The sequence below is a fragment of the Populus euphratica genome, unplaced genomic scaffold (genome assembly GCF_000495115.2).
Source record: "Populus euphratica unplaced genomic scaffold, PopEup_1.0 scaffold789.1, whole genome shotgun sequence".
Classification (NCBI taxonomy): Eukaryota; Viridiplantae; Streptophyta; class Magnoliopsida; order Malpighiales; family Salicaceae; genus Populus; species Populus euphratica.
The window spans coordinates 10,715-38,203 of NW_011500655.1; the positions used below are offsets into that span (position 1 = coordinate 10,715).

At 31.1% G+C, this 27,489-nt stretch overlaps 2 protein-coding genes across 3 annotated transcripts; one reads left to right on the forward strand and one right to left on the reverse strand.

Annotated features, from left to right (window-relative positions):
• The first annotated feature begins 4,793 nt into the window (after nucleotides 1-4,793).
• On the forward strand, nucleotides 4,794-5,521 carry LOC105115871 (60S ribosomal protein L26-1-like). Its single transcript, XM_011012934.1, has one exon. The coding sequence runs from the start codon at nucleotides 4,921-4,923 to the stop codon at nucleotides 5,359-5,361; it is 441 nt and encodes a 146-aa protein (XP_011011236.1). The 5' UTR covers nucleotides 4,794-4,920; the 3' UTR covers nucleotides 5,362-5,521.
• A 10,101-nt stretch (nucleotides 5,522-15,622) lies between these two features.
• LOC105115872 (mitochondrial outer membrane protein porin 2-like) lies at nucleotides 15,623-18,982 on the reverse strand. Of its 2 annotated transcripts, XM_011012936.1 has the most exons (7): nucleotides 18,550-18,982; nucleotides 18,405-18,472; nucleotides 17,816-17,926; nucleotides 17,647-17,733; nucleotides 16,374-16,582; nucleotides 15,930-16,238; nucleotides 15,623-15,773 (listed from the first exon to the last, which is right to left on the reverse strand). In XM_011012936.1, exons 1-6 carry the CDS (start codon nucleotides 18,596-18,598, stop codon nucleotides 15,932-15,934), a joined length of 831 nt encoding a protein of 276 aa, XP_011011238.1. In that variant the 5' UTR covers nucleotides 18,599-18,982; the 3' UTR covers nucleotides 15,623-15,773; nucleotides 15,930-15,931. The 2 variants fall into 2 exon arrangements, with proteins under 2 accessions (XP_011011238.1, XP_011011237.1); XM_011012935.1 differs by having other exon boundaries at nucleotides 15,623-16,238.
• Nucleotides 18,983-27,489: the final 8,507 nt, after the last annotated feature.

Consider the following 27,489-nt stretch of genomic DNA (forward strand, 5'->3'; position numbering starts at 1 on the left):
CTTATTTGATAATACTTCCAATTATTCTATTATAAAAGGGAGTAAGGAGCTGGTTTGAGAAATTTTGGGCTGAAAGAAGGTAAACTCTTCAGGATGTGATTTTTTTTATTGACTACAACTTCAAATTTAAAAAGAGTTATAACTAAGATTTTTCCATAGATCTTAGTTATTGGCTCATTGTCATGCAAGAGTACTTTGGCCATGATTGCTAACCTAATTATCAACCCTTTAAAAGGCAGACTTATTTCCTTTCAGTTCCAGCTTTTTATATGACATTAATTGAGTGAGTGACTAGGTTGATAGGTGCTTTAGTAGCAATAACATATATGAACTGAGCTTTCTCATCTGTAAACTCAATATATCTTGTAATAAGTTAGGGATTTATTAGCACAATTTTTGCCATCAGATGGCAAGAGTTAGCATAGTATGTATAGGCAGTCTATATTTTTTAGAAAACCATTTTGGTCTTATAGGGCTAACAAATAGATCACTCATTTTGAGTATTGGAAGAGGCTCTTATTATTTTATAAGCAAAATCAAGATCTTTGATTTAAAATAGCTCATATAACTTTCTAAGGACAACTAGAGATAACTAAAGGTTTTGACCTCTAATAGTAGAAGTAATTGAGTGGTCATTAAGATTAAAAGACTTATAATTTACACCAAACTCCTTAACAACTTCCATATACGAAGTAGGTGCTCTTTTAGTCAGTTTACCTCATTATCTTTTCTTAAAAGATGTCCTTTATGAATTCAAGTGAAAGGTTACAAAGACCATTTGCCGAAACTTTTCTTTCACACGATACATTTTTATTAGAAACGTTGTTTATATAAGCCATCTCAACACTAGAGAAAATGAAACGATTAGGTTTTCCAGATTATGCTACAGGTTTAAAAGAACTAGCCACTACTTTACCTTTTTTCTGTCTTTCGAACTTTAGAGGGCTAGACTAAAGTCTTTTTAGGGGATAAGGTCTCATGTGCTTCCTCATTAAAAGAACTTGAAACAGGGACAGGGGTTCCAAAATAAAATGAAAAAATTACTAAACTTTGGTTAGACTCCAAAATGAATCATGTAAATGCTAAAGGAGTAACCCCCACCTTCTCTGAAATTAAAAAAAAAAAAATCATTTCCATCCTTGATAAATATAAAAGGATAAAGTTTCATGCTTATCCTTATCAAAAACCATAAAAATCACTTCCATTTCTATATAAACCTTACAAAGAGAAAATATTGCTTCCAAAAATGAAGAGTTTTCATTCTCCTTTCTCTTTTAAAAGGCCGACCACACACACATATAGGGATAAATTTTGTTAATTCCCACTATATCCTTTGTTTTATACCTTTTATGTTTTACTAGTAATATTTTTTAGATCCCAATGCTTGTACCAAATTTGACTTGAGTAATATCAAAATTCATTGAACTTTATCTCATAACATTTCTTTTTTGATACATTACTTTCATTTAATTTTTACTTACATTTATGTATTTTTTTATTTTTTAGTCATTTTTCATATTTTTATTTTTGATGTAGTACATAAATATTTTATTTTAAATTCCCAAAATCTATTTTCATCTCCTTAGTGTAAATAGTTAATTTACGTGTTTAGCATATTATTTACTTCACAATTCTTATGGATTTTCCTTGGGGTTTATATACAATTTTCTCTCCTTATTCATAAGCCTATTCTTTTTTTATGTGGTGTTAATTGTCATTATAAAGTATATAACTTTTAGTTAAGGTTTGAGGTCTTAGATTGTTAAAGGTGTTTTGAGATGAAAATATGTTTATTAAGGTACAAAGGATGTTTATTGGGTGTTGCGAGGTGAAATTGCTAACAATATATTATTTAGTCAAAAAACTCAAATCTAATTTTTTTGAACACCTCTTCAGTGATCAAAATCTAAGTAGATGACTTATTATTATTGTCAACTATTTTTTTCAAAAAAAAATAAAACAAAGTCAAATGTGTGGGCCTAGTTTTACAAGCCCAAGCATTTCTGCCCTTCTTTTGTTAGGTTAGGCGCATAGCCTTGGCCCTGACCTAACCCTTTTTTATTGTTTTTTTTATTATATATTTTTGGATTTGAATTTAAATTCATTATAAAAAAAAACTTCTTATTGTATTTCAATTATTATTCATTTTTGCAATGATTCTCAAAAAATATTATATGTTTTTATAGGAATTTTAACAATTTTTTTTAATTATTATATATGTAATATGAAAAGGAAAGCTCAAGATTTCAATTAAAATAAAATTTATGTTTTCCAATTTTGGTAATAGATTTTATACATAGTTTAATCTAATTTATTCATTTTTTCTTCAATCACATACAAAATACTAAGCTATTATTTAAATATTTTTTTAATTTACTTTTAAGATCATGATGAATTTTTGTTTATAAAATGGTGCTTGCAATTAAAAAAAATGTTTTTGTTAAAACAACTGAGAAATGCTTCTTCTTTTCTTTTCTTTTTTTGTTAAAAACATTCATTTTAAGAAAATAAAGTTTAGATTGGAGAAATACATTTTTTCTACTTATTTCAAATGACTAAAATTTTTGAAAAAACTTTTCTTTTTATTTTTCTGCCTTTTATTAAGCAAATACTCTAGATATAAAAATTATGATGTTGTTTTTAAAAAGATTATACTTTTTTTTATGATCATATTATCGATCGCTTTTATGGATAATTATGTATCAACCTCTGATGTTGTTTTTAAGAAGATTATGAATTTTTATGATGATATTATAGATTCTGATAATATGTAGAGCACTTATGATAATTTAGTTATTAATATTGAATGGTAATATAATATTTTTTTTCTTGTTTTTTCATTAAAATTTTTGCTGTAAAAAAATACATGAATTAGAAAAAACTAATTTAGAAGAGAAAAATATATTTTTATTTGTTGTCTTCCTTGTAAATGTCTATTCTTATAATTATTTAATTAAATAAAAAAACAGGTTCTAGAGAGCAAGGTTATTAAACTCATCTTGGGTCATGACCTAGGACATTGGTTGGGTAGGTATAAATATTTTGACCAGTTTGATCAAAATTATCATCGTTTCAATATTTATGAAGAAAGAAAATTAAATCAACATGATTTTAAAATATTTTTTCTTAAAAAAAGTCAAGTCAGGTTTTTACCAGGTCGACTAATTTGTGAATGCAACTGTCAAGTTGATTAGACTGCAATTGGTCAAATCCTATAATGTTTACTTTGAAACTTGACCTAAAATAACAACGTAACTAATAGGTTACTTTGAAACTTGACCTAAAATAACAATGTAACTAATAGGTCATCATAATAACTTTTTGAGCTTGATCGTGTTTAATAACATCGAAAAGCTCATTGTCATAATACATGCAACTAACTAGTTGTCACTAAAAATCATCCTTTAGAGGCAATAATTAAAGAGATATATTAGTCTTCAGTTAAAAAATCAAGGGCTAGCAACCTATTTGGAATCAAATTACATGTGATTTCAATTCAATTTAGAAGCAAATTTAATTTAAATAGTCAATTGTAGAGCGCATAATCTCAAGTAACATTGTTAAGTTTGTTATGCAAGGATACACAACAATAGAATGTTTTCAGAAATTCATCGGTGCAAGATAATTTGGACAGGGAATACCCATTTTAAGGTTGAGTTTGCATCATCAAAGACTTCGATCATTCAACTTTAGTTTCTAAACAAATCATGTTACTTGGAATTCTGAAAATTTACTTCTTGATTTCTCAATTCAAAAAGACTTGTTGAAAATTGCCTGGTCAGCATAATAGATGCCTTATTATGATAAGTGCTCAGTTTTGGAAAGTAACTATATTATTTCTTTGCGTTACGTTGCAGGTCTGATTAATTTTTTTAATATAAAAAAATGTTAAAGCATTGCTAACTTTTTTTGTTGGTAGAAAAGAAAAATTATGTGCATGTTGACCTAATATGACCTAGTTAACTTGACCGATATAAAGACAATCTGAATGGCTCGTAAAAACATAACTTGACTAAAAAATTTCTAGATGACAACTTTTAAAAAATATTGAGATAATAACTTATTGGATCCACCCGGGTTAATATGAGTTAATCTTTTAAATCTACAACCATGGTTATAAAACCATTATAATCTTACAGAAAGAAAATCTAAGTAAATTATAAGGTATAATTCTCAATTAACACATTGTTTAAAGATGAAATTAAAAAAAATTCAATTAAAAAATAGACAAGAATTGACTTAAATAAACCCGGTTAACTAACTAAATCCATAACTCGGGTCATAAGACAAGGGTGACCCCATAAAAATCAAATTAAAATAAATTATGAAATCTAATTCTCAATTAACTCAATGTTGAAAGTTAATTTTTTTTTTAAATCAATAAAAAACAAAAAAATTATTCGAACTTCTGTTAATACACCAAACTCATGACTCAAGTCAATAAATCAAAATAATTTTATAAAAAACAAATAAAAAATAATCTGAGTTAATATAAATTAAATAAATTAGTAAAAAAAACATAACTCTATCTTTTAAGTCATGAGATTAAAATAAACTTATAAAAAAAATAAAAAATATTCTGAGTTAATTTAAATTAAATAAATTAATAAAAAAACATAATTCTATCTTTTAAATCATTTCTGTCAAAAAAAATAAATTCCAAAGCATGCACGTATCCTCCGATACATGATATCTGAAACACAAAATAAACACCAACCATGTTAGTGATGTTATTGAGAGATGAAAAAGAAGCCCAGCTGAAATCTCATCAGGCCCAAATACATTCTATTCCCTGACAAAATCCCAGACCATCCAAAAACCCTAGCTTCTCCTTTAACTACAAAACCACTCCCATTTTCTCCTCGAGACCCATATCAAACACAAACCCTAGCCGCAGTCTCCATCACCACAGCTACCACAATGAAGTACAACCCAAGAGTCTCCTCCTCCCGCCGAAAGAACCGTAAGGCCCACTTCTCGGCGCCATCCTCCGTGCGTCGTATGCTCATGAGCGCACCACTTTCCACTGACCTCCGTCAGAAATACAACGTGAGATCCATGCCTATCCGAAAAGACGATGAGATCCAAGTTGTTCGTGGGACATACAAGGGAAGGGAAGGGAAGGTTGTCCAGGTTTATAGGAGAAAATGGGTTATTCATGTCGAGAGGATTACAAGGGAAAAGGTTAATGGCTCCACTGTTAACGTGGGAATTAACCCTTCGAAGGTGGTGATTACCAAGCTCAGACTTGATAAGGACAGGAAGTCCCTGCTGGATCGCAAGGCTAAGGGGCGTGCTGTTGGTGATAAGGATAAGGGGACCAAGTTCACTGCTGAGGATATCATGCAGAGCGTGGACTGATTCATCATGAGGTTTTTGTTTTTGAAGGCTTAATGATAGGCTGTGTTTGGTTTTACAAGTACTTGTTTTTGTCTTAATTACTAAGCATATTCTTAATCAGTTTAATTGAATGTCATGTGGATTTTATTGAGGCGTAAGAAAATGTGTTTGAACTGCCGTTGCCATACACTTGATGTGATGTTCTGCATTTCTAGGGATTGATTTGAGTCTGCACACTCATCTGATATATTCTATTTCTTGTTGGACTCCAGATTAGATGGGCTCTAATTATGCTTAGTGACCGCCCAAAATCTGCAATTGATGCTTGTTTTAGTCATTTCCAGGGATCAAAGTGTTCCTTTCTTCAGCAACATGGTGTTTATGTCTTGTCACTGGCAAACAATAGTGTGCTTTCCAGAGAATATTGCATCCTGTATCTTCATCTCCCTAGATGCATGCATTGAAGTTTGCAGATGTTGAAGCTCAACTCCCTTCTGCTTATTAAACTAAATTTTCCAATGCTTCTTCCTTGACTGCTTGCTAGAAAATGTCAAAGCTACTCTACTTAGAGAGTGTTGCTTGTCCATTCTTTTTTTAACGGATGAAGCTCGTTTGTTGCTTAGCTTTTTCCTAAACTTCCCTTTTGGTTATTGTATTGCAACCAATTCTTAACTATTTTTTTTTCATAAAAAAGGGAGTAGTTCCGCCCTGTGAAGCAAGCTCTGTCTATGGGTTGCGCCGATGTTTGGGAATCCACTTTAAGGCATGAATGATGCATGGACTTTTTTTTTTTTTTGCTTGTTTTAGTGTCTACTAGTTTACAAATCAGATTAAATTTGTTTTTCAACCTACCAAAAAAAAAAGTTGAGACTTATTTGATATTATTAATAAGCTTGGTTTAAAGGATTAACTTTAAAGCCTTCTAATTGAAGCCTTTCCAAGCTAGTTATGTAGGTAATGTTTATGATTGTAGTAATAGTTGTTTTTACAACTGTTTTTTGTTTGTAAATGTTTTAAAATATATATATATATATATATATATATATTTGATATTATTACATTAAAATGATTTAAAATCGTGAAAAAATTAATTTATTTCAAAAATGTTTTTTGAATGTAAAATCAAACATGCTATTGGTATAGCATGTAATTCTTTTAAATCTTGTTGGTGTTCTTTTGAATTTGATCCCATGGGTGTTTCGTAAGCTTCACTTTCTAGTGGATATTTCTTTTGTAGTCAACCTGTGCATGGATTCAAATCTAAATAGTTGGTTTTGTGATCAAGGAAGTTTACTTCATTCTTGACTATCTATTTTGTACATGTATTCCTTCTTTAAAGAAATATAGAAAGAAAAAGTTAAACGCCCCTTGCATGACACGTATCACATGATACTTGATGTTTATGCATGTGAGATGTCTTAGGTAATTTTAAAGCAAATCTTTATTTAATTATATGATGATTAAATAAATGTTTGCATGAGTTTGAAAGGCTAAATCCTAATGGAAAAATGTTTGTCTTACGTCGATCTTTTTATATATATTCTAAGGTAATTGAAATGAATAATTTTATATAGCAAAACTTTCATTTTTTTATCGACTATTTTGTTTAGAATAAAACCATTATTTTTTATTAATTATTGGGTGGTCTTCCCTCAAGGATCGCATGTTTGAAGGCGTCCATTTAATTATAAGTTGCCTGAAGTTGTTTTTCAATGGAGCTACACCGTGCATGTTATCTTTCGGTGAGGCATTGGCCACTTGATTTCCTTCAATTCAGCCACCACAAACAATCTTCTCTTTTCTTGGATGTTGAAGGGCAGTTTGGTTTGCCCAGTGTTTGGCCGCCCTCACTTGATTCCTCTCAACTATCTAGTATTTTTTTGAATGAGTGTATATCATAAAAGTCTGTAAAAAATATTATTAGAAATAATGGCTATAAAACTAAACTAAAGAGGTTAGATAAGAGAGTTTCTTATATCAAAGGTCATTTGTGCTATAAATGCCAGATTGTAGCTTTCATTAAATATCATTGAGATGTTTAAAGCAATGGTGGGAACCCTTTTTAGTTGTTTCATCACCTCTAGGCTAATTTCTCTAGTGTTAGACCTCCCACCAATGATAACCTTAGACCTCCCACCAATGGTAACCTTAGCCTACCTTTTCTATTCTGATAGTGTTGTTATTCATTTTCAATCCTAAAAAAATTTAGAAAAGAAAAAAAATAGAAAAGAAAATCTAAAATAGAAAAGGATATACATAAAGAAAGCCTATAAAATTATTCAAGCTGCTTGTGAAAGATTAAAATAACAAGTGAAAAATTTAGAGGATCAAAACGTATAAAATTTAGCAACTTAATTTTAATTGGAAAAAGGTTTAATTAGTGAAAATGTTTTTATTTGGGATAAATAAATACAAATTTGAATAGGTATGGACTAATAATTTTGGAAGATTTAATTAATTTTATTGATGACTTAATTGAAAAAAAATAATTTTAAAGTTAATTTAGACTTAAATTGAAAGAAATTGAAGTTTGAGGTCAAATTGCAATTTAAAAAAGTCAATATGGTCAAATCAAAGACTTAATTGTATAAATATTAAAGTTTAAGGAGCAATTAATGACTTAATTTGAAAAATTCAAAACTAAAGACTAAACTAAAAAAAGGTGTTAGGGGCTAAAATTGACCAAAATATGGGCTAAATTAAAGAAAATTAAAAGTATGATAGTCAATTAAAAATCCAAGTGCACAAATCAAAGATCAATGACCAAGATGAAAATAATGCTAAATTTTAGGGCTAATCATACGTCCTTCCCTCTTCTTCTTTTTTTTAAAAGGGGGCTAGGCTAGAATGAGTCCAGCCTAGCTCATATTAGTGGCATATTTTTAGTTGCATGATAATGGCAATGAAAGCAATTTCAAGAAGAGAAATGATAAGAAAGCTTGCCTAGTTGGAGAAGAAGAAGGTTAGAGGTGTTCCTAATATTGTAGGGAAGTCTGGTGTGTGGCTAGTGGTGTTAATGACACCAGAGGTACGATGGAGAAAAAAACAAAAGAGATGGCTAAGAAGGAAGGGAAATGGCTAGTGGTGTTAATGACAGCAGAGGTACGATGGAGAAAAAAGCAAAAGAGATGGCTAAGAAGGAAGGGAAAAAAGAGAGGAAAAGAGATGATTTTTTTTCTCAATTTTGACCTCATATTTCTTAATACCCAATACTTGGAATCCACCCTTATTTATATGGGTGGAAAAGGGACACTTTTCTTTTTTTGAAGATTAATCTTGGCCTTTAATTTGAATATGAAGAATCCTAACTATTGGTTCAAAATTCATATCATAGCCTGAAAAAATAAATAGTTAAAAGCTACCTGAGTTGGTCACTTTAGAACGATGTTAAGACTGCTATAGTGTTAATCAGCCAAAAGAATCATACTAGAGTATGGTCAAGTGTCAGATTATCATGTTAGTGTATGGTTTGTTTGATTTGGTTGAGAGATGAAATATTAAATGCTATAAAAAGGTAGTTACTCGAGTAGTTTATTTAGACTAAAAGTGAAAGAAGATGACTAGTATCATACGACGTATTGTTTGATCAATTTTTTTCTTTATTGTACAAAATGGTGTAATTTTGGATTTTTTAGAGTTTTAATTTAGGGTTTGGTCAAAGTTTAATTTGATCCTTTAACTTTTAATTTTTTCTAATTGCACTCCTACTGACCCTAAACTTTTAATTTTATGCAATTTTGCCCTTGTTGAACTTCAATATCAGGCTTGAATTTCAGCGTCCTTTTCAATTTGATCCTTAGTTTTGGATTTATGAAAATTGACCCTTAATTGACCATTAAACTTTCAAAACTCTTCAATTTCATCCCTGATTTTAATCAATTGGGTTCCTGAAGTTTGGTGTCTTTTTCAAAATGATCTTTTCCTATGAATTTCTTCAATTGAACCCTTAATCTCTAATTGACCAAAAAAATTGATTTTCTTGAAATTTTATCCCTAATTTGAACCAATTGACATTGTAAAAATTAAGTTTGGTCCTTTAAAATTTCAATCTTTTAAATTAAACCTATATTAGGCTTCCAAATTTAATTTTTTATTAATTAAGTCCCTAATAAAATTAGTTTGACCTATATAAAGTATAATTAAGTTCATGCACTTAATTAAATACTTTAATTGAACTTAAATTAATTTTTAAGCATAATTAAATTTTTAATTTGGCTTATGATTAAATCAAATTAGTATATTAAAAATCTTATTATATTCCTAGACTTAAATTTTATGCAAATTCATCCAAAAATCATTTAATTTGATATTGAATTCACATTGTTTCTCTAATTTTGGTACAAAGAGGGTAAATTAGGCTTATAATTTATTCAAAATCTCAACCTGATTTTTCTATATATTTGAAATTCTTCACATTTTGCTTTTTCCAAAATAACAATCTTTTTGTTATTATTATTTATTTATTATTTTTTTATAGGGAAGGAAAAAAAGAATAAAATTTAAAAAATAACTCAAAAATAGGTTATGACAGGTCTTATGTTGGGTCATGAGGCTTTTTTTATCATAATTTTTCTGTTATCAAAATACTAATAATCTTATTTTTATAGCATTTATCATATAGAAACACAAACAATCATTTTTATTTTTAGAATTTAAAGTTTATTTTCTCATTTATTGTAACCCTATGTTAAAAGTTATTGATTTTTTAAATTGGAAGGTATTTAAACCTCACCAAAAAAGACTATTTTACAAATGTAATTTTTTTTTTTTTATCACTAACCACTAATTCCTTACTTCTTGATAAGGAAATATTAATGTAAACATATGATTACTCTCTGTCTAAACTTTCAAAAAATCGTTATTCCTGCACATTAAATTTTAGAACATTGCATCTATGCTTACATGAAGAATAAAAGTAAAGTAAAATGGCGTGCATTCTGTTAAAAAAAAAGAAGAGAAGGGACAAAAGTGCAATCAGACGATGAATGAATTGATAAGCACTATGATATGCAGCTAGGAGAGCTGCTGCCACAAAGAACCCAACATGTCATAAAGAATAATTTGAAATATCGTGATTAAAATGAGTGACATACAAGTCAATTGGAATCATGCTTCCGATTCAATGAGAGAAAATAAAGCAACCACTTTCATATTATTTGCATTTCTGTTTTGTAATCTGTTACTTCCATTTCGACAGGATTTGCTAAAAGTTGTTATAGTTCAGTTATTTATATGTATGAAGAAGAATAAAAGGCTAACATCATTTTTATCCTAATAATATTGTGGTAAATTCTCACCCTAAGACAATTCTAGCATTTCTACAATTATGTATCACTCTTTACTGGGACCTTATCAATTGGTATTAGAGCTTGCGCAATGACAACAAACAAAGAACGAATTGAGCTTTTGGAGAAAGGATTTGGTGAAGTCCAAGATGGCATGCAGCGATTGGAAGATTCCATGATCAATAGATTGCACAGCTTGGAGGAAACCATTAACAAGCTTTCAGAGGCCATGATCGCTTCCAAGGCGTCTTCAAGTTACCACAACAACAATCTGGATGGCTTCTCATGCACACATTGGGATGACACTAATGGGGGAAAGAAGAAAACTAACAATGAGGGTGGATGCCATATCTTCTCATAAAAGATGGCCAAGTTAGAATTTCCATGATATTCTGGGGATGATCCAACCTAATAGTTCAATCGAGTAGACTAATTTTTTGAATATCAAGAGACTGCGAACAATCAAAAAGTATCATTGGCCTCATTCCATTTGGAAGGAGAAGCCAACCAATGGTGGCAATTGTTATGTCGAGCCTACAAGGAAGAAGGATGCACTGTCACGTGGGAGATATTTGAAAAAAAGCTTTAGGCACGGTTTGGGCCCACCAAAGGTTAGATAAGGGGGTTCCTTAAGGGACTATCAAGAGGAATTTGAGAGGTTGGGCAATCGAGTTCATAGTTGGACTCAAAAGGCGTTGGTAGGTACATTCATGAGCGAATTTAAAGTTGAAATTTCTAATGCTATTCAGATGTTCAAACCATAAATTGCCAACACAATCAACTCGCACACCATTGACTCTTCCCTAACCAAAATCCAGTTCTCTAGTTCTGATAAAAAGACTAACATGGGATGAAATGCTGAGACGACATACATAAAAGCTTTGTTTCAATTGCAATGACAAATTCATTACTGGATATAAGTGCCAAAGACCGCAACTGTTATTACTAGAAAGCCTTAGTAAACTTATCAGATTCATGTGTGAAGAAGTTACTGATAACATTCCAATAAAGGACATAGCTGAGGAGAACATTGAGCCAGAAATTTCACTCCATGCACTTACAGGTTGGTTCACACCACGAACCATGAGGATTGACAGACAAGTTAGGAATCACACTCTAACAGTGCTCATCGACAATGGGTTTATCTATAATTTCATTAATTCTAAAATAACAGAGGAGCTTCAATTACTTGTTATTCCTATAGGACCCTTCATTGTAAGGGTAGTAGATGGCAATTGAATGAAGTGCCAAGGAAGGTCTGAACAAGTCTAGGTTATTCTCTAAAACATTCCATTTTCATTAACCCTTTATTCAATACCTATCACAAGCCTTGATCTTGTTCTTGGTGTACAATGGCTTGAACTCGAACTAGTGGTGTGTAATTGGAAAAAAATGACAATGGACTTTTGGTGGAAGAATCAAGCTCAAACATTAAATGGTTCTGATAGCCAAACTATACAACCTACTTCACTAACAGCAATTACTAAAGATGTCTGCCATGGTTGTTCCACTTTTACAGTGTATATTGTCAATCCATAAAAAAGATAGAACGACCCAATATGCAAACAGATAGGAAGGAAATCATCAATAACTTTAAGGATATTTTTTATGAGCCCACATAGTTACCTCTCGCTCGTGAAGTTGATCATTGCATTCCTCTTAAAGAAGGTACTGAGCTTATTCATGTGAGGCCCTACAGGTATGCCTACTTTTAAAAAACTGAAATTAAAAAACAAGTTCAAGACATGCTTAAGTTAAGGCTTATAAAACCAAGTACTAGTCCCTTTTCTTCACCTTTTTTGTTAGTTAAAAAAAAAAAGATGGCACTTAGCATTTTTGTACTAATTATAGAGCTCTCAATAATATAACCATTAAGGATCAGTTTCCTATCCTACCATTGATGACATGCTTGATAAGCTCCATGGAGTTGCCTTTACAAGATTAGACTTAAGAGCAGGGTACCATCAAGTACAAGTAAATCCAAAAGACATTTATAAAACTGCGTTCCGTACCCATAATGGCCACTACGAATATATGGTCATACTTTTTGGTCTTTGCAATGTTCCTTCCACTTTCCAAGCTATTATAAATTCTATTTTTAATCCTCATCTTCATCAATTCATATTAGTTTTTTTTATATGATATTTTGATTTATAGCCCTAATTGGACCATGCATCTAGAACATGTTACAAAGGTTTTTGAAATTCTACGGCAACATACATTTTTTGTAAAGGCAAATAAGTGTACATTTAGGCAATCAGAGCTTGAGTACCTTGGCCATATTGTGACTAATAAAGGGGTCAAGGTTGATTCAAACAAAATTACAGCTATGGTAAATTGGCTAAGGCCAAGCACTATTTCAGATTTACATGGTTTTCTAGGCCTTATAGGTTATTATCGAAAATTTATACGCAACTATGGTATGCTAGCAAAGCCATTAACCAATCTCTTGAAGAAAGGGCAATTCAAATGGAGTGAAGAGGCAGAGGCATCTTTTCTACAGCTCAAACTAGCTATGATGACCACACCTATTTTAGTTATGCCAAATTTCAATGAATCATTTACAATTGAAACTGATGCTTCTGGAGAGGGTATTGGTGCAGTGTTGACACAGCAAGGCAAACCCATTGCTTTCCTCAGCCGAGCACTCGGAGTGGCCAAGCTTTCATGGTCAATATATGCTAAAGAAATGCTTGTCATCCTTCAGGTAACACGCACTTGGAGACCATATCTGCTAGGCAAAAAGTTCTTCATTTAAACGGACCAGCGCAATCTTAAGTATTTATTGGAGCAAAGAATTAGGACACCAGAACAGCAGCGTTGGGTGGCTAAATTACTTGGCTATGACTATGAAATCATATATCGCCCAAGACGCGACAACTTAACAGCTAATGCATTATCAAGAGTGTCTGAAAGCCCTATTCTTAATGCCTTGTATGTGCCACAAGTCAGTTTATGGGAAGACATAAAAAAGGCCTCCACTGGACACCCATATATGGAACAAATTATCCAGCAAGCTCAGAATAGGCCTAGAAAACATTATACATGGCAAGATGGGTTAGTTTTCTTCAAAACAAGTGTTATGGTGCCTCCTAACACAGCTATGATAGAACAATTACTATAGGAATTTCATGATACAAGGATGGGCGACCATTCTAGTGTATTGGGTACATTTAAACAGTTATCTCAGCAGTTTTATTGGTTATCTATGTATCGTGATGTCAAAGAATATGTTCACATATGCGTTACATGCCAGAAAACTAAAGTTGATAATCTTAAATCAGCTAGGCTCTTACAACCTCTTCCTATTCCATGTCAGGTATGGGATGATGTTACTATAGATTTTATTGAAGGACTCCCTACTTCACATGGTCGCGATACCATTTTACTGGTAGTGGACCATTTAAGCAAATCTGCTCACTTCTTGGCCTTAGCACATCCTTTTATATCAAAGATGGTGTGTGGTGAAGCTACATGGCATGCCTCGTTCTATTGTGAGCGACATAAATAAGTCTTTATTAGTAACTTCTGGCAGGAATTTTCTAAGATATTTGGTACTCAGTTTAAGATGAGCTCAGCATATCATCCTTAAACAGATGGTCAATCAGAGGTGGTTAATTGCTGTGTGGAGCAATATTTACACTGCTTTGTTCATCAAAGACCACAACAATGGAGCCAATTTCTTTCTTAGGTAAAGCTATGGTATAATACAGCTTACCATTCATCAACAGGAATGACACCTTTTTAAGCTCTTTATGGATGCTTACCACCTACATTTCCACTATATGCTACTGGCTCTTCATCAGTTAATGAAGTTGATCACAATCTTTAGGTATGGGACATACTGCTCAGGAATCTTAAGTAGAATTTAGCGAATGCTAGGAATCACATGAAATAATTAGCTGATCGTGGGCGACAGGATGTTGAATTCACAGAAGGTGAACTTGTGTATCTCAAATTACAACCTTATCACCAACATACTACTTTTAGATGAGCTCATCAAAAACTTGCTTGCAAGTTTTATAGTCCATTCCTAATTGAAAAGCAAGTCGATGTTGTAGCCTACAAACTTAAGCTTCCAGAGGGCGCATGTTTACATTCAGTTTTTCATGTGTCGTTGCTCAAAAGGAAGTTGGGTGACAAAGCAGACACTAATATGGAACTTCCACCTATTGATGAAGGGGGCACCATTATGGTCACACTAGAAACTATTCTAGACACGTGTTGGATTCCACACTGGGCAAGATTTATTGAGGAGAGTTTGATGAAGTAGAAACATTTGTCTACAGATGATGCCACTTGGGAACCAACGGATGAACTATTGACAAACCACCCAAGCTTGGACCTTGGGGATACGCGTCCACTTGATGTGTGGGGTAATGATATGCAGTTAAGAGAACTGTTGCCACGAAGGACCCAACATGTCATAATTTTTTTTTTTAAATATCGTGATTAAAAAGAGTTACATACATGTCAATTGCAATCATGTTTCCAATTCAATAAGAGAAAATAAAGCAACTACTTTTACATTATTTGCATTTCTATTTTGTAATATGTTATTTTTATTTTGACGGATTTACTAAAAATTATTATGGTTTAGTTATTTATATGTATGAAAATAAAATAAAAGAATAGCATCATTTTTATCCAGATAATATTGTGGTAAATTCTCACCTTGAGAAAATTTTAGCATTTATATAATTATGTATCACTCGTGACTAGAATCTTATCATTATGTAGAGATAAAATCCAATATTTTTCAAGAATAAATCTATGATCTTATCACACTGTAGAGATAAAATCCAATCCAATATTTTTCAAGAATAAATCCAGATCTGTTATTATGTTACAAGACAAAATAAATAAATAAATTAGAGAATGTTAATATGAGATCGCAGGATAGGACACTCTGGGGTTCCGATGGATGGTTGATCCATTGCAAGCACCCCTAATGCTAAACGCATATCTAATATTGCAGGAAACAAAAACATGAAAACTCAACTAAAATGCTGGCAGCTGGATCACTCCTAGAGACCAGCCTCCACTGAATTATGAGAAACGGATCATAAATGCAATTAGCAAAAATCTCCATCAATCCAAAATTAAAGTTCTCTGCGGAAGAGAGCAGACTACAAATGCCTCCAAAACCTAAAAATAAAGGAACTAAACATCAAATCAATCCATCCATCAGCCATCATATTCCTAGAAATATGTTTATGTGGAGCTACTTATTAACACTCCTTTCCAAGTGCCGTCCAGAAAAAAAAAAAAAACGAGAGTAGGATTAGATAACTGGCAGAGAACCTTTAGGGCTTCAGAGCAATTGCCAGCCCAAACCTGGGACTTTTGTCCAAGGCCTTGGTATCAACCTCACTAGAGATTGTCAGCACTGACTTCGGTATGACCTCATGTTGCACCAATGCCCCAAGTTTCCCGTGGTTGTTGAGCTTGGCTTTCACCAATGTCAGCTGATCAACGGGAAATGACCCTCCAATAGTAAGAGTATTCTCATTAGTGGAAAACCTTCTAGTGATCTCTCCAGCAACAGCACTCTTTTTCAGCAGATCCAGATGATGCACGTATGATGCTCGTAAAGAATCTCCCTTGTCACCTCTGTAAGAAGAGAGAGCGGCTAAGTAATTGGTTCAATAGATATCACCCGTCTTTTCAATATCTATATTTTTTACCAGACTTTAAATAGATAAAATATCTAGCAGAGTTGGCATGACAACGCGTCTAAGAGCTTACAAAATCAACGAAGCATATGAATCAGGTTTGGTCACACTAATGCCAGCAGTGTACTTCGTGAAACTACCCAAAGTAGCATCATAGCCTGCCTCTGCACCAAAAGCAATTGTCGGGGTACCAATGGTGGCTGTAACATCAATTGCTGGAGATTGATTCAAAGCAACAGCTGTGGTGAAACTTGCACGATCATGAAAATATTGAACCTCCAACTGCAAAATGCAGGGCAGAAACAAACTATAAAAAGCCATTACCGTCATTACAAACAGGGCCAGATTTGCATGTAGATATCAGGTTGCTTGTTGCCGTGCTTCACCCCAATCCAACAATACAGGCAATATTATCACTCTAATCAATAAAAGATTCTCCCTCGTATACCTGGATACACCTATACCCCAGTCAAGCCCCGATGCCTCCAAAAGGGATTGGCACAAGAAACAATTACCACACGCCCTCCTGCTAGGCACCCGAGAACAGCCCGAGCAGGATGGAGACAGCGTGGGCGGAGTCTGACCAGATGGATGCTCAGCCCATTGGAGGAGAACCCTTCCCTTTAGGCAACATACCCAGTCCCCGCCTGGAAGGACCTGACATACCACCTCCCCGCCCTTATCCCCATGCAACTTGTCAAGTCTTGTGGTTATATAAAGAACTAGAGGGTTCAGGGTTCAGGGATTTTTCCTCTCTCCCATATCTTTCCTTTCCTCTTCACTTAGTTTTTCTTCTTTCATATATATACTCCCTCATGCTCTAACTTAATCATCGAAGGATCCCCACACAATCAGAGAGACTCGTTTTACAAGTACACTAGCCACCTTCCCCACCACCAGTCAACTTTCACCAAGTGTCACCCCATCCTTGGAGTTTCATGACTTCATCACTCCCTTGATCAAAGATGTAGGAAAAAAACCAATAAAGGAGATACCTCACACACTTGATCTTAGGAAAGCTTGGTTTATTTTATTCAATGGTTCAACTAATGTCTACGTGCTTATTTATATGCACCAAAACAAATAAAATAAGAAAAACCTAAGAAGTCTTTATTAAAAAAGGAAACTAAAATCCTAAATTACCTGCTAAATAACAAATTAATATTCGTCAATAATAAAACCGAGTTAAATTCCTTAATAATAAAACCGAGAATAATCATACACTATACCAATTCTCATTGTTGCCCCTCATTCCCTATCAATAATTCAGCATCTATTCCAGATTTCCAAGTATTTACTTTTTGAGGAGTTCAAGCTTAAAAGATGCCAAACTTCGTAGTTCCTACCTTGCCAGAGTTATAGTCAGGAAATTTGATGGAAGCAATGGTCTTAGTTGACGGAAGGAAGTCGGTGAATGTCAAGGTTGTTGATATCTGTCGGAATGAAATGAGAAGATGCTTATTTGAATACGGAACTTGCAGTTTAGTGTTTTAAACAAATGAAGAAGCAGCATACATTGGATTCTGTGTCAATTTTAACATCAAATATAGTGTTCCTGTACATGTAGAGCGCAGCAACATCCCCAGTTGATAGCCCTCCTTTCTTCACAGCTGTTGATGTGAGGGCCTGAAAAACAGAAATTAAAAACACAAGAAGGAGCAGATGTTAAAGTTTAAGAGACGATGGATCTCAGCACCACTGCATCTGAAGACCAAAAATGACTGCTTTCCCGACATTTAAGGGTCATTCAAAAATTGAAAGACAAAACCTAAAACAAGTAGAGATTGAAAATGATCCGTATGGCATTAGAGGGTAGCCAGAAACCCATGCATCAGTCACACGATGCTAGCAATAAATAATTAACATGGGACCACCCATAAGATAACTTACAACAACCAGATGCATTAGAAAGGCTACATGGCTCTTCAATACATGATTGGATTTCACATTAGTAAAGAAATGAAATAAACCTCATTTGAACATCTGAAGATCATTACTATTGTTAAAACACTCTCCTCAGCAGCATCGACACAGAGCTTGATGCCCAGACCCTCAAAAGGACCACAAAATTATATGTACATAAATATAACAAAAGAATACATACCACTCCAGCATCGCTGAAAGTAGAGACGCTAAGTCTCTGATCAGAATTGTAATCCTTGGTCAACAGATCTACATAGCATCAACAAATCATCACCATCAAATCAATGATTCTGATTTTCTTTCACTGATGGAAATTGACTGATTACCTTTTGCTTTCTTGCCGATATCGGCGAAGAGTACAGGTCCTTTGCTCATTTCTAGACTGGAGCGACACAGAGAGATCTCTCCGCCCTTTGTGTTTGGTTCTGATTAGAGAGAGAGATACAGAGTCCGGTGAAATGAAGGAAATATTTTGGCCTGGCTTCTTCTTCTCCGAGCTTTCGATTCTTTGGTGACAGCTGTTTTTAACACTCAATTCCAAATGATCGATGATGTGGGTATCATAGATTGATTATAACCATCACAATTATTATAATTACAATTATAATCAAGAATTTAGTGTTCATGCTTCCGGCTTTAGGTGTAAATTACACTTGTCAAACATTTTCTTTCAATTGCGATTTGTTAGCTATTTTTAGTCTTTTGTGAACTGGTATTCTTCTATCTTCACGTGTTCCAGTTCTGCGATCCTTTTTAGCTATTTTTAGTGCTTTGTGAATTGGTATTCTTTTAGACACGTATCTGAGTCCATTCGCTTTTCTGTTAGTTTTTTTATCAAACTAGACAGGCTTAGTCATCAGTGGATTATCATAATATATCATGAAGTTTTTGAAGGGGAAAATGATTTTTGAAATCAATTTGGGTTTTTTTCTAGGATTTTTTGAAAAAATTAATAATTAATTTATAATTCAGAACCTAACAAAAATGAGATCATAAATAAAGAAAAAATAAATAGATTAAATATGAAAAATTAGATGTTGATTTTTATAAGATTTTTTTGTTTGTAAAGGTGAGAGAAGAAATCATATTATCTATTAATTGCAGGTCAATGATATATCAATGATATATTATTTGTGTGCTTGCATTATTTTATATACAATGATAGATTTAGTATTTTTATTTTATTTTAAATCTCGTGTTGACTAAAATTAATTTTTAAAATTATAAAGGTAAAGTATAATTATGGGTAAATATTAGATGGGTTAGAATAATTGCCCCTAACTAAAATGATTATATTTTAATTTAAGATTTCTTTAGCAGGCCTATTATTTGGTTCTTTAGGGAAATTGTCTTATATTATAAAGTGAAAAATCAGATACTATAGCTCGTAATGAGAGATAAGTTTTGTTTGTTGAAAGAGATGAAGTGAAGTTCATCTCGTTAATGTATATATTATATAGTCAATTGGTTGGTTATATATAATATTAATTTTATTTATGTAAATATATTTAATTATAATAAATATTTTATTTATCTTTAATATCCATCAAATATTTAAATTAATAAATTTAAAGTAAAGATAAAGTTCTTAGAACAAAAATATTTTGTAAAAAAAATTATAAAGTTGTTATGATTATGTAATTTCTATTGCATCAAAATATTATTCCTAAAATATTCCTAGTCAATACTTTATTAATACTATATATTAATTAGAGCTGTTGAAAGTTGAGACTAATACATATTATATAATTTCATTTATAAAAAGAAATAATTATTCTTATAAGTTAAAGTATGGGAGATACTTAGAACTAATATATAGGTGTCTGTCAGATGACATGTACACTAAATTGACTCGCGTGAGAATTCTATATAAAGAGGTCATTTGTGTTTATGAAATGGCTCATATCATGGGTATACAAGTGAACCTTATATTTAAAATCACTAAGTTATCTTATATAGAAAGTGTTATGTTTTGATCTTACTACATGTTATCCTAATCAAGGATAATAAACTAGTAGATATTTGGTATACCATGAATTATATAAATATATTTAAATAATCAATAAATGATTCATCACTCTAGAAAAATTAGTAAAAATATTTTAGTTGTTCTCAAATAATATTCATTATAAATTATTGCTTAAGATGGAATGAGATTTGAAAAAAGTTCCAAATCTTATTCAAGGACTTAATGACTATGGTGTTGATAACAAACATGATTTAACAAAGCAGTCATATTTCACACTATAATGTCTAAATCGAAATATTATTAATAAAAAGATAATAATTACACTGACAAAATGGTCATTAAAAGATTAAATCAAATTATTTAAGATTTTTTTTAGTATTTGAAGGATCATGATAGGTTGTTAGACATTGTATTTGATCTTTAAATATAAATCAATCAATTATTAAATTGATAATAAATTAATAAATTTTATTTTATTTTATTTAAAATTATAATTTATATTTAGGTCACCCTGTTAGGGAACCTAATGGGTTACTCACATAAGAACCATTGATTAGAAATTAAAATAGAAAGATTAATCAAGTATGACTTGATTTTAAATAAGTTTTAAAAATTAAAAACTAGAGTGTAATTTATACAGGGAATCACAATTCTAGATCTAAGAAAATCAAATAAAGACCTGAATGAATCAGTTTCTAAAATTACCTTCAAATAATATATGTAATATTATTCATAGGGCAAATTTATATTTTTCTATTTATAGAATTTTCAAGTTTCTCTATAAGTAGAATGTTATGCCTCTTATTTTCTATGCAGTAAATAGTATAAAAACTATGTAAGTTATAAAACACATGAAAAAAAAAAAAGAGTTAGTACTCAAAGATATAACGATTTTTCTCTCCTAAAAAGGTTAAGAAGATTTCTCACTAATAATTTGTGTGAATTACCATTAAAGGCTAGACACATCCGATAACGACTATATTTTTTTGGTTTCTTAAGCGTGTAACAACAACAGGTAAAATATAATCAAAAATAAAATTGGAATTGCGATCAAATTCTATAGTTATTACGTCATCAAACGATCTTTGTTTGATTTATGTAATGTCATTAAATAATGTTAAACACTAGTTTTTCAAATAAAACACAATTAAAAATTAAAAAATAATTTTTATTTTTTATTTTATTGGGTCAGACCTAATTCAATGTATGTTGAGTTGTGGACCGGACTCGGTGAGGCCAGAACTAGTTCTACCAAAATAATGTAGCATGCTCCATTATTTATGCTAATTGCACTATGCAATTGCACTATTCACTGAACAGTGTAATTAGTATGAACAATGTGCAAGAAGTAATAATTACTTGCTTTTCCTTCCTTGTGTTTCGGATGCAAAAATACTATAGGACCCATGAATAATAAATTATGTCTTTTCCTTTACCAAATAGTTTGCATCTGCGTTGTACACAAAACACAGACATAACCTCTTAAATAAACGTTGTTTTAGATGACTTGTAGTTTGTGACAAACTAGTCTTACCAAAATTATTCAAAGTTAAAAAAAATACATGATTTTTAGGTAATCTTTATATAAACCCTAAGTAACTCTAGATCTATTTATTAAAATCTTTAAGACTTCTTAAAAATTTTAAATTTACAATTTCCGCTACATATATGTGCTTTAAAAAACTCAACACATCCATCTTAGTAATTTTGAAGCTAATTAAATAAGAAAATCTAACATAAAGAGGTTATGTACAAGTTATGGGAAAGAAAAGAAGGAAGAAAGTGAAATTTTCTATTGTAAGATTAAGAAATTTTACTAAAAGAAATTTCAAGAATACATCTTGGTGAATCAAGTATAACTTTTTGTAAAGTTATCATAATTATATAATCTTAGTGTTTAAGGAAATATAAGAGAAACATCTATAACTCTTATGTTTATAACTCTTAAAAAAAAAGTCATTCCTATAGTGAAAATAAGGCTTAAAGTTAGGGGTTAAAATATGTTAGTCTTGGAAGGAAAATCAAGAGAAAAAAATAAAAGAAGATTTTGGACAAAAAAAGAAAGAGGAGATCAAGGGGAGATACCTGATTAGTACTTAAAAGTGCATTTTTATCAAAGTTTTATATCATCATTTTGCACTTGAAGTATCAATAACTCCTTAACTAAAGCATGTTTTATAATAATATATCTAATAATATAAGATACCTTTAATTTATGGTAAATGTTTATTTTAAATACAGGCATATCACATAAATGAAAGGATTGATTGATGACTTTAAGAACTTAAGTTGCAAGGGCAAAGAGATGACCAAATTTAGAAAAGAGATGTCGGTGCAATCCAAACCAGAACACTGTTTGGTAATTGGGTCATATCTAGAGCTACAGATCTCAAATTTAGGTCTACTTTATATGGATGGAAAGGTAAGACATAGGCCTACAACTTTCATATGGAGCCCAAGATCTAAAAAGGCCATTATCAAGTCAAAATTGTAGCAACAACTATCATTTTCAAGTCCACATTATTGCAACAACAAAGAAGCCCGAAGCTATCCTTCAGCCCAAGCAATGTTTAGTATTTTGGCCATATCTGGAGTTCTAGAAGTCCAAATGAGCTGAAGTTTTTACATAAGAAAGCTGAGACAATTTCCTACAACTTTCATGTTTTTGACTGGCTCTAATTTTGATGTTATCAATGACGTTTTGGGCAGATAAGAGAAGATAAGGATTGTCATCAAGTCAAGAGTTGGCTACCCACTCATCAATTAGTCATCAAATCAATAGTTCCCAATTTTGGCCTATAAAAGGAGACATTTGCCATGCATTTAGGCATCTTGGTGTCCAGATCAAGCTCATGCTTTTCCTTTCTCTCTTTGTATTTTTTGTAATGTTTATGCTTTGCTTTCATTAATATCAAATTTATGCCTTTCATTTCCTTTCATTTACTTAGTTAACTTTTATCTTATTTATGTTCTTATTTTGTTTATTTATTTTTCTTTCTTTCATTATGTCTAGCTAAGTTTATTATGTCAAGGTGAAAAGGTTACACTAATGGTGTAAGAATAAGTATAGTGTAAACTTAATATGGACTTTAATGTTTGATACTAACATGTTTTGTATTTGTTATCTTGTTCACTCTTTAATCTTTTCTTGTTAAATGTCAAATCTTGATTTATGTTGTATAACATTTGGTACAACAAATGCTTGGCACTTTCATAGTTCATACTGTATGGTATAACCGACACCTGAGCTATGAAAGGAACTTGATTTGTTGTTAACATAAGTTATAATCATGAATGGTTGACGAGATTTACAAGTACTAGTATTAATCGAATAAGAAGACTAATGTAATCATGTTAACAATCTATAATCTGATTGGAACCTCCTTTGTGTGTGGTTTCCAATTGAATAATAAGAGTTTATACTATACTTGTTTGACATACCATTAGTGGAACCTCTAACCTTGACATTTGTTATTATCATTGTTTAATCCTTACATTAATATTTCATCTCCAAGTTCTCATCATCATCTTCTTCTTCTCTTTCTTTATTATTATTATTACTACTACTACCACCACTACTATTGTTATTATTATTATTATTGTTATTATTATTAGTATAGTTGTTGTTGTTATTGTTATTATTGTTATTATTATTGTTGTTGTTGTTTATAATTTATACAATTAACCTCCCTGTGGTTCGACCCCGGTTTTGCCAGGTTATTTATTACTTCGACACTCCTGCACTTGGGAGAAGACATCAATCTTTTAGTCGTGTCAATACCACAACTAGAGTTAAATAAAAAGGAGGTTCTTTTCACCATTGAAACTGGAGAAGGATAGGGAGGGAGGACTAGAGAAAACTTGACGTAACTATGAAGTGCTTCATCAATTTATTCCAAGCAAACGAGTCTTATTCTTCACATTAATTTTCTTTTGATGTATTCTAATAAGAACATGGTTTTTTCATATTTGTTATGAAATAAAGTTGTTTTTTTTTCTATTGTTTTTATGTTGTCTAGTTTTGATTACATAATTTAAATTTTATGTTAATTTATTTTTAATTTCTTTCATGTTCAGTGTTTATCCTTGATCTTATTGCTTAAAATTTTCTAGCCAATTATTATTTGATCTAATAAAACATAATGAGAATGATATGTAATTTATCATTATCAGAAGCTTTCAAGACTAAACACCATTAGCTAAGCGAAAGATAAAAATACTTTAACACGATTAATGTGATTTTATTTATAACAAATTCAAAGAACTTAATGAATCTTTATATAATTAAATTTAGATAGAGATATGTTAAATTATTAGGTGGATCTATTTTTATTGTTTTTTAAGAGAAAACATTGAATAATTAAGGAGTTTTTTAATCATCAACGTGAGTATTTTGAATTTGATAATGAGAAATAATAAATTGTATAATTTAACTAGGTGAAATCAGAAGCTCTATATTTATTTTTACTATCTCTACAACTTTAAGCTTTATTCTTTATTTTATTTATTTTATTTTATTTCAAACAATTTAGGTGGTCAATTCTATATAATTTTGATTTGATTTCTAAATAGTAATTAATTTGGTAGATTTCAATACTTAATAACATAATGAGTCCTTGTGAGTTCAACACTCTTTTCTTCACAAAAACTAAACTACTTCTTGCAATTTTATTTACTTTCAAATATTTTCACACCATAAATCCCAATTATAATGTTATCAAATGAGGATTATATTGCTTATAAGAACAATAGTTATCTCAAGACACTAGATTAACCACTAGCTTGAAATGTAAATCCCTATGCATGAGACTTTGTAGAGATGACTATAGAGTTTTACTACTAAGGCAGTAAGATCTAGCTCAAAAGCCTTGGGTTCAAGAGTTAAAAATTGACAATGAGCTTGGATTTTTAAAGAATTTAATAATGACAACTAAATGATTGGTCTTGCGTATACAGTCTTGAAGTTGAGGCCTAGATTAGTAATTAGTGGCTAGTTGCAATACAAAAATTAGTTAAGGGATTTAAAAAAAAAAATTAGTCCAAAAGGCTTCCACTAAGAAAAACTTAAAATCATTCTATAAATTTTAAAAAGGGTACATCTTGAATAAATTTTAAGCTTTATTGTTATTCATACTAGCAAAAGTCTAGAAGTAGAATTAGAGCTGATCCTAGTAAGATAAAACTTATGATTTAATGGCTAGAGCTAGTACAATTAAGGCTTTAAGAGGGCTTTTGGGCATGATGGGTTGCTACCATATATTCATTAATAATTATAAGGTTATAGTTTGCTCATTAACTAGATTATTGGAAGAAAGAAAAAAGAGCTTTTAGTTAGGATCAACAACCCAAGAAAGCCTTCGATAAGTTAAAAAAGTTATAACCCACCCACTAGTATTTGCTCTGCCTATTTTTTTTAAATTTTTTGTGGTTGAATATAATGCCTTATAAGATAGGGTATGAGCTATCTTAACGCAGGAAGAAAAATTTATCTCCTATTTAAGTAAAGGCTTTATAAAGAAAAAGTTAGGAATGTCAAACTTATAAAAAGAGCTTTTAGCTATTGTAATGTTTGTGTGGAAGTGGAAGTCCTACCTATTAGACCAACAATTCAAGATTAAAATTGACTGACAAATCCTTTAATACTCACTAGAACAAAAAAAGGAATCGTAGTTTAACAAAAATGGGTTTTTAAGCTTTTGAAATATGATTTCATAGTGGAATACAAGGTAAATAAAAAAAAATCAAATAATTGATACTTTGTCAACAACACCAGCAAATTTGGTTGTTGGAGAATTATAGGTCATTACATTCCTATTAGTTAGTTAGGTAGAGGACTTGACGGGTAGTTATACTAAATATTTAAAATTCCAATAAATTTTCAAGTAAATTGAAAGAGACTCAATAAAGCTATTTAAGTTCTAATCATAATGAGAAGTTCTACATTACAAAAGCATAATTTATATCAGTAAAGAATGTCCTCTCAAGCCTGCTATCATGAAATACATCCATGATAATCCCATAACAGGTCATTCTAGTTATGAGAAAACCCTTAAGAGAGTTAGGTGGATTTTTTTAGATAGGTATGGAAGTTGAGGTAAAGGACTACATTAGATAATATGATGTGTGTCAAAAGTATAAAACATGAAAACATGAGATCATCAAGATTATTACAACCTTCTCCAACTCTGTAAATGTTATGGTTATCTATCTCTATGAACTTCATCGAAAGGTTATCCTTATCCAACATGTATTTGGTAATCTTATTAATGGTAGTCTGACTGACAAAATATGCCTATTTCATGGCATTGGTCCACCTATATATAGCTTTTAAGTTGACCCTAGTTTTTTTACAGACAACACTAAAGTTACATGGACTTTTTAAAATTATAGTGACTTATAAAGATCCTATTTTTATCAATAAATTTTGGAAAGAGTTATCCAAGGTGCAAAGAGTGTATTCATTAATGTCTACTATCTACCATCCACAGATAAATGGTCAAACTAAGATAACTAGAAGACCTTAAAAAAAGAATAGGGTATACCTCAAGCTCCATCTGCATTGCCAATTAAATATACAATAATAAAAACACAAAAAATTAGCTTATGATTATTATAAGCCTTGTCAAATATGAGGCAAAGTTAGAAGTGCAGCTTACTAGTTGAAATTTCTAAAAGATCTATGAGTATATCTAACCTTCCATATATCATTATTGAAGAAGAAGATCATAAAAGAAGTTAGTTTTGAACCTCAACTACCTTTATTTTGGGAAGGTTTACCCTACCTAGAATTAGAAGAAATTTTAAGGTAATGTGAAAGATTTACTCATAGAGGTTGTAAAAGAAAAGTGATTTTTGAGTTTTGGATGTAAGAGGAAAGATGCTATTTGGGTGACTTAGAAATGGCATAAAGAGAATTATCCTCACTTTAAGGACAAAGATCTTAACAAGGGAAGAAAATGTAGCAAGATCTTGGTTACCAATCTTACAAAAAAAAAAAGAGAGAGAGAAATATGCAAATAAATAAGAAGAATAATTAGAATGACTAAAAGAAAAACCCTAAAGTTTAAATACTAGGGATCAATAGTGGAGATTTGTAGAAAAATAAGATGATGTCACTTACCCATCTAGTGCTTTACATTCAAACCTCTATTCTTTTTCATAAATAACACTACCATTTATTCTAATTGACTCAACCTTTCTAACCAGTTTGAATCATATGGTCCAAACCTTTGAATTTGAATTTTAAATCCATTTTGTCTAGTTCAATCAAATTTTTTAAAGAAATAAAAAGAAATTA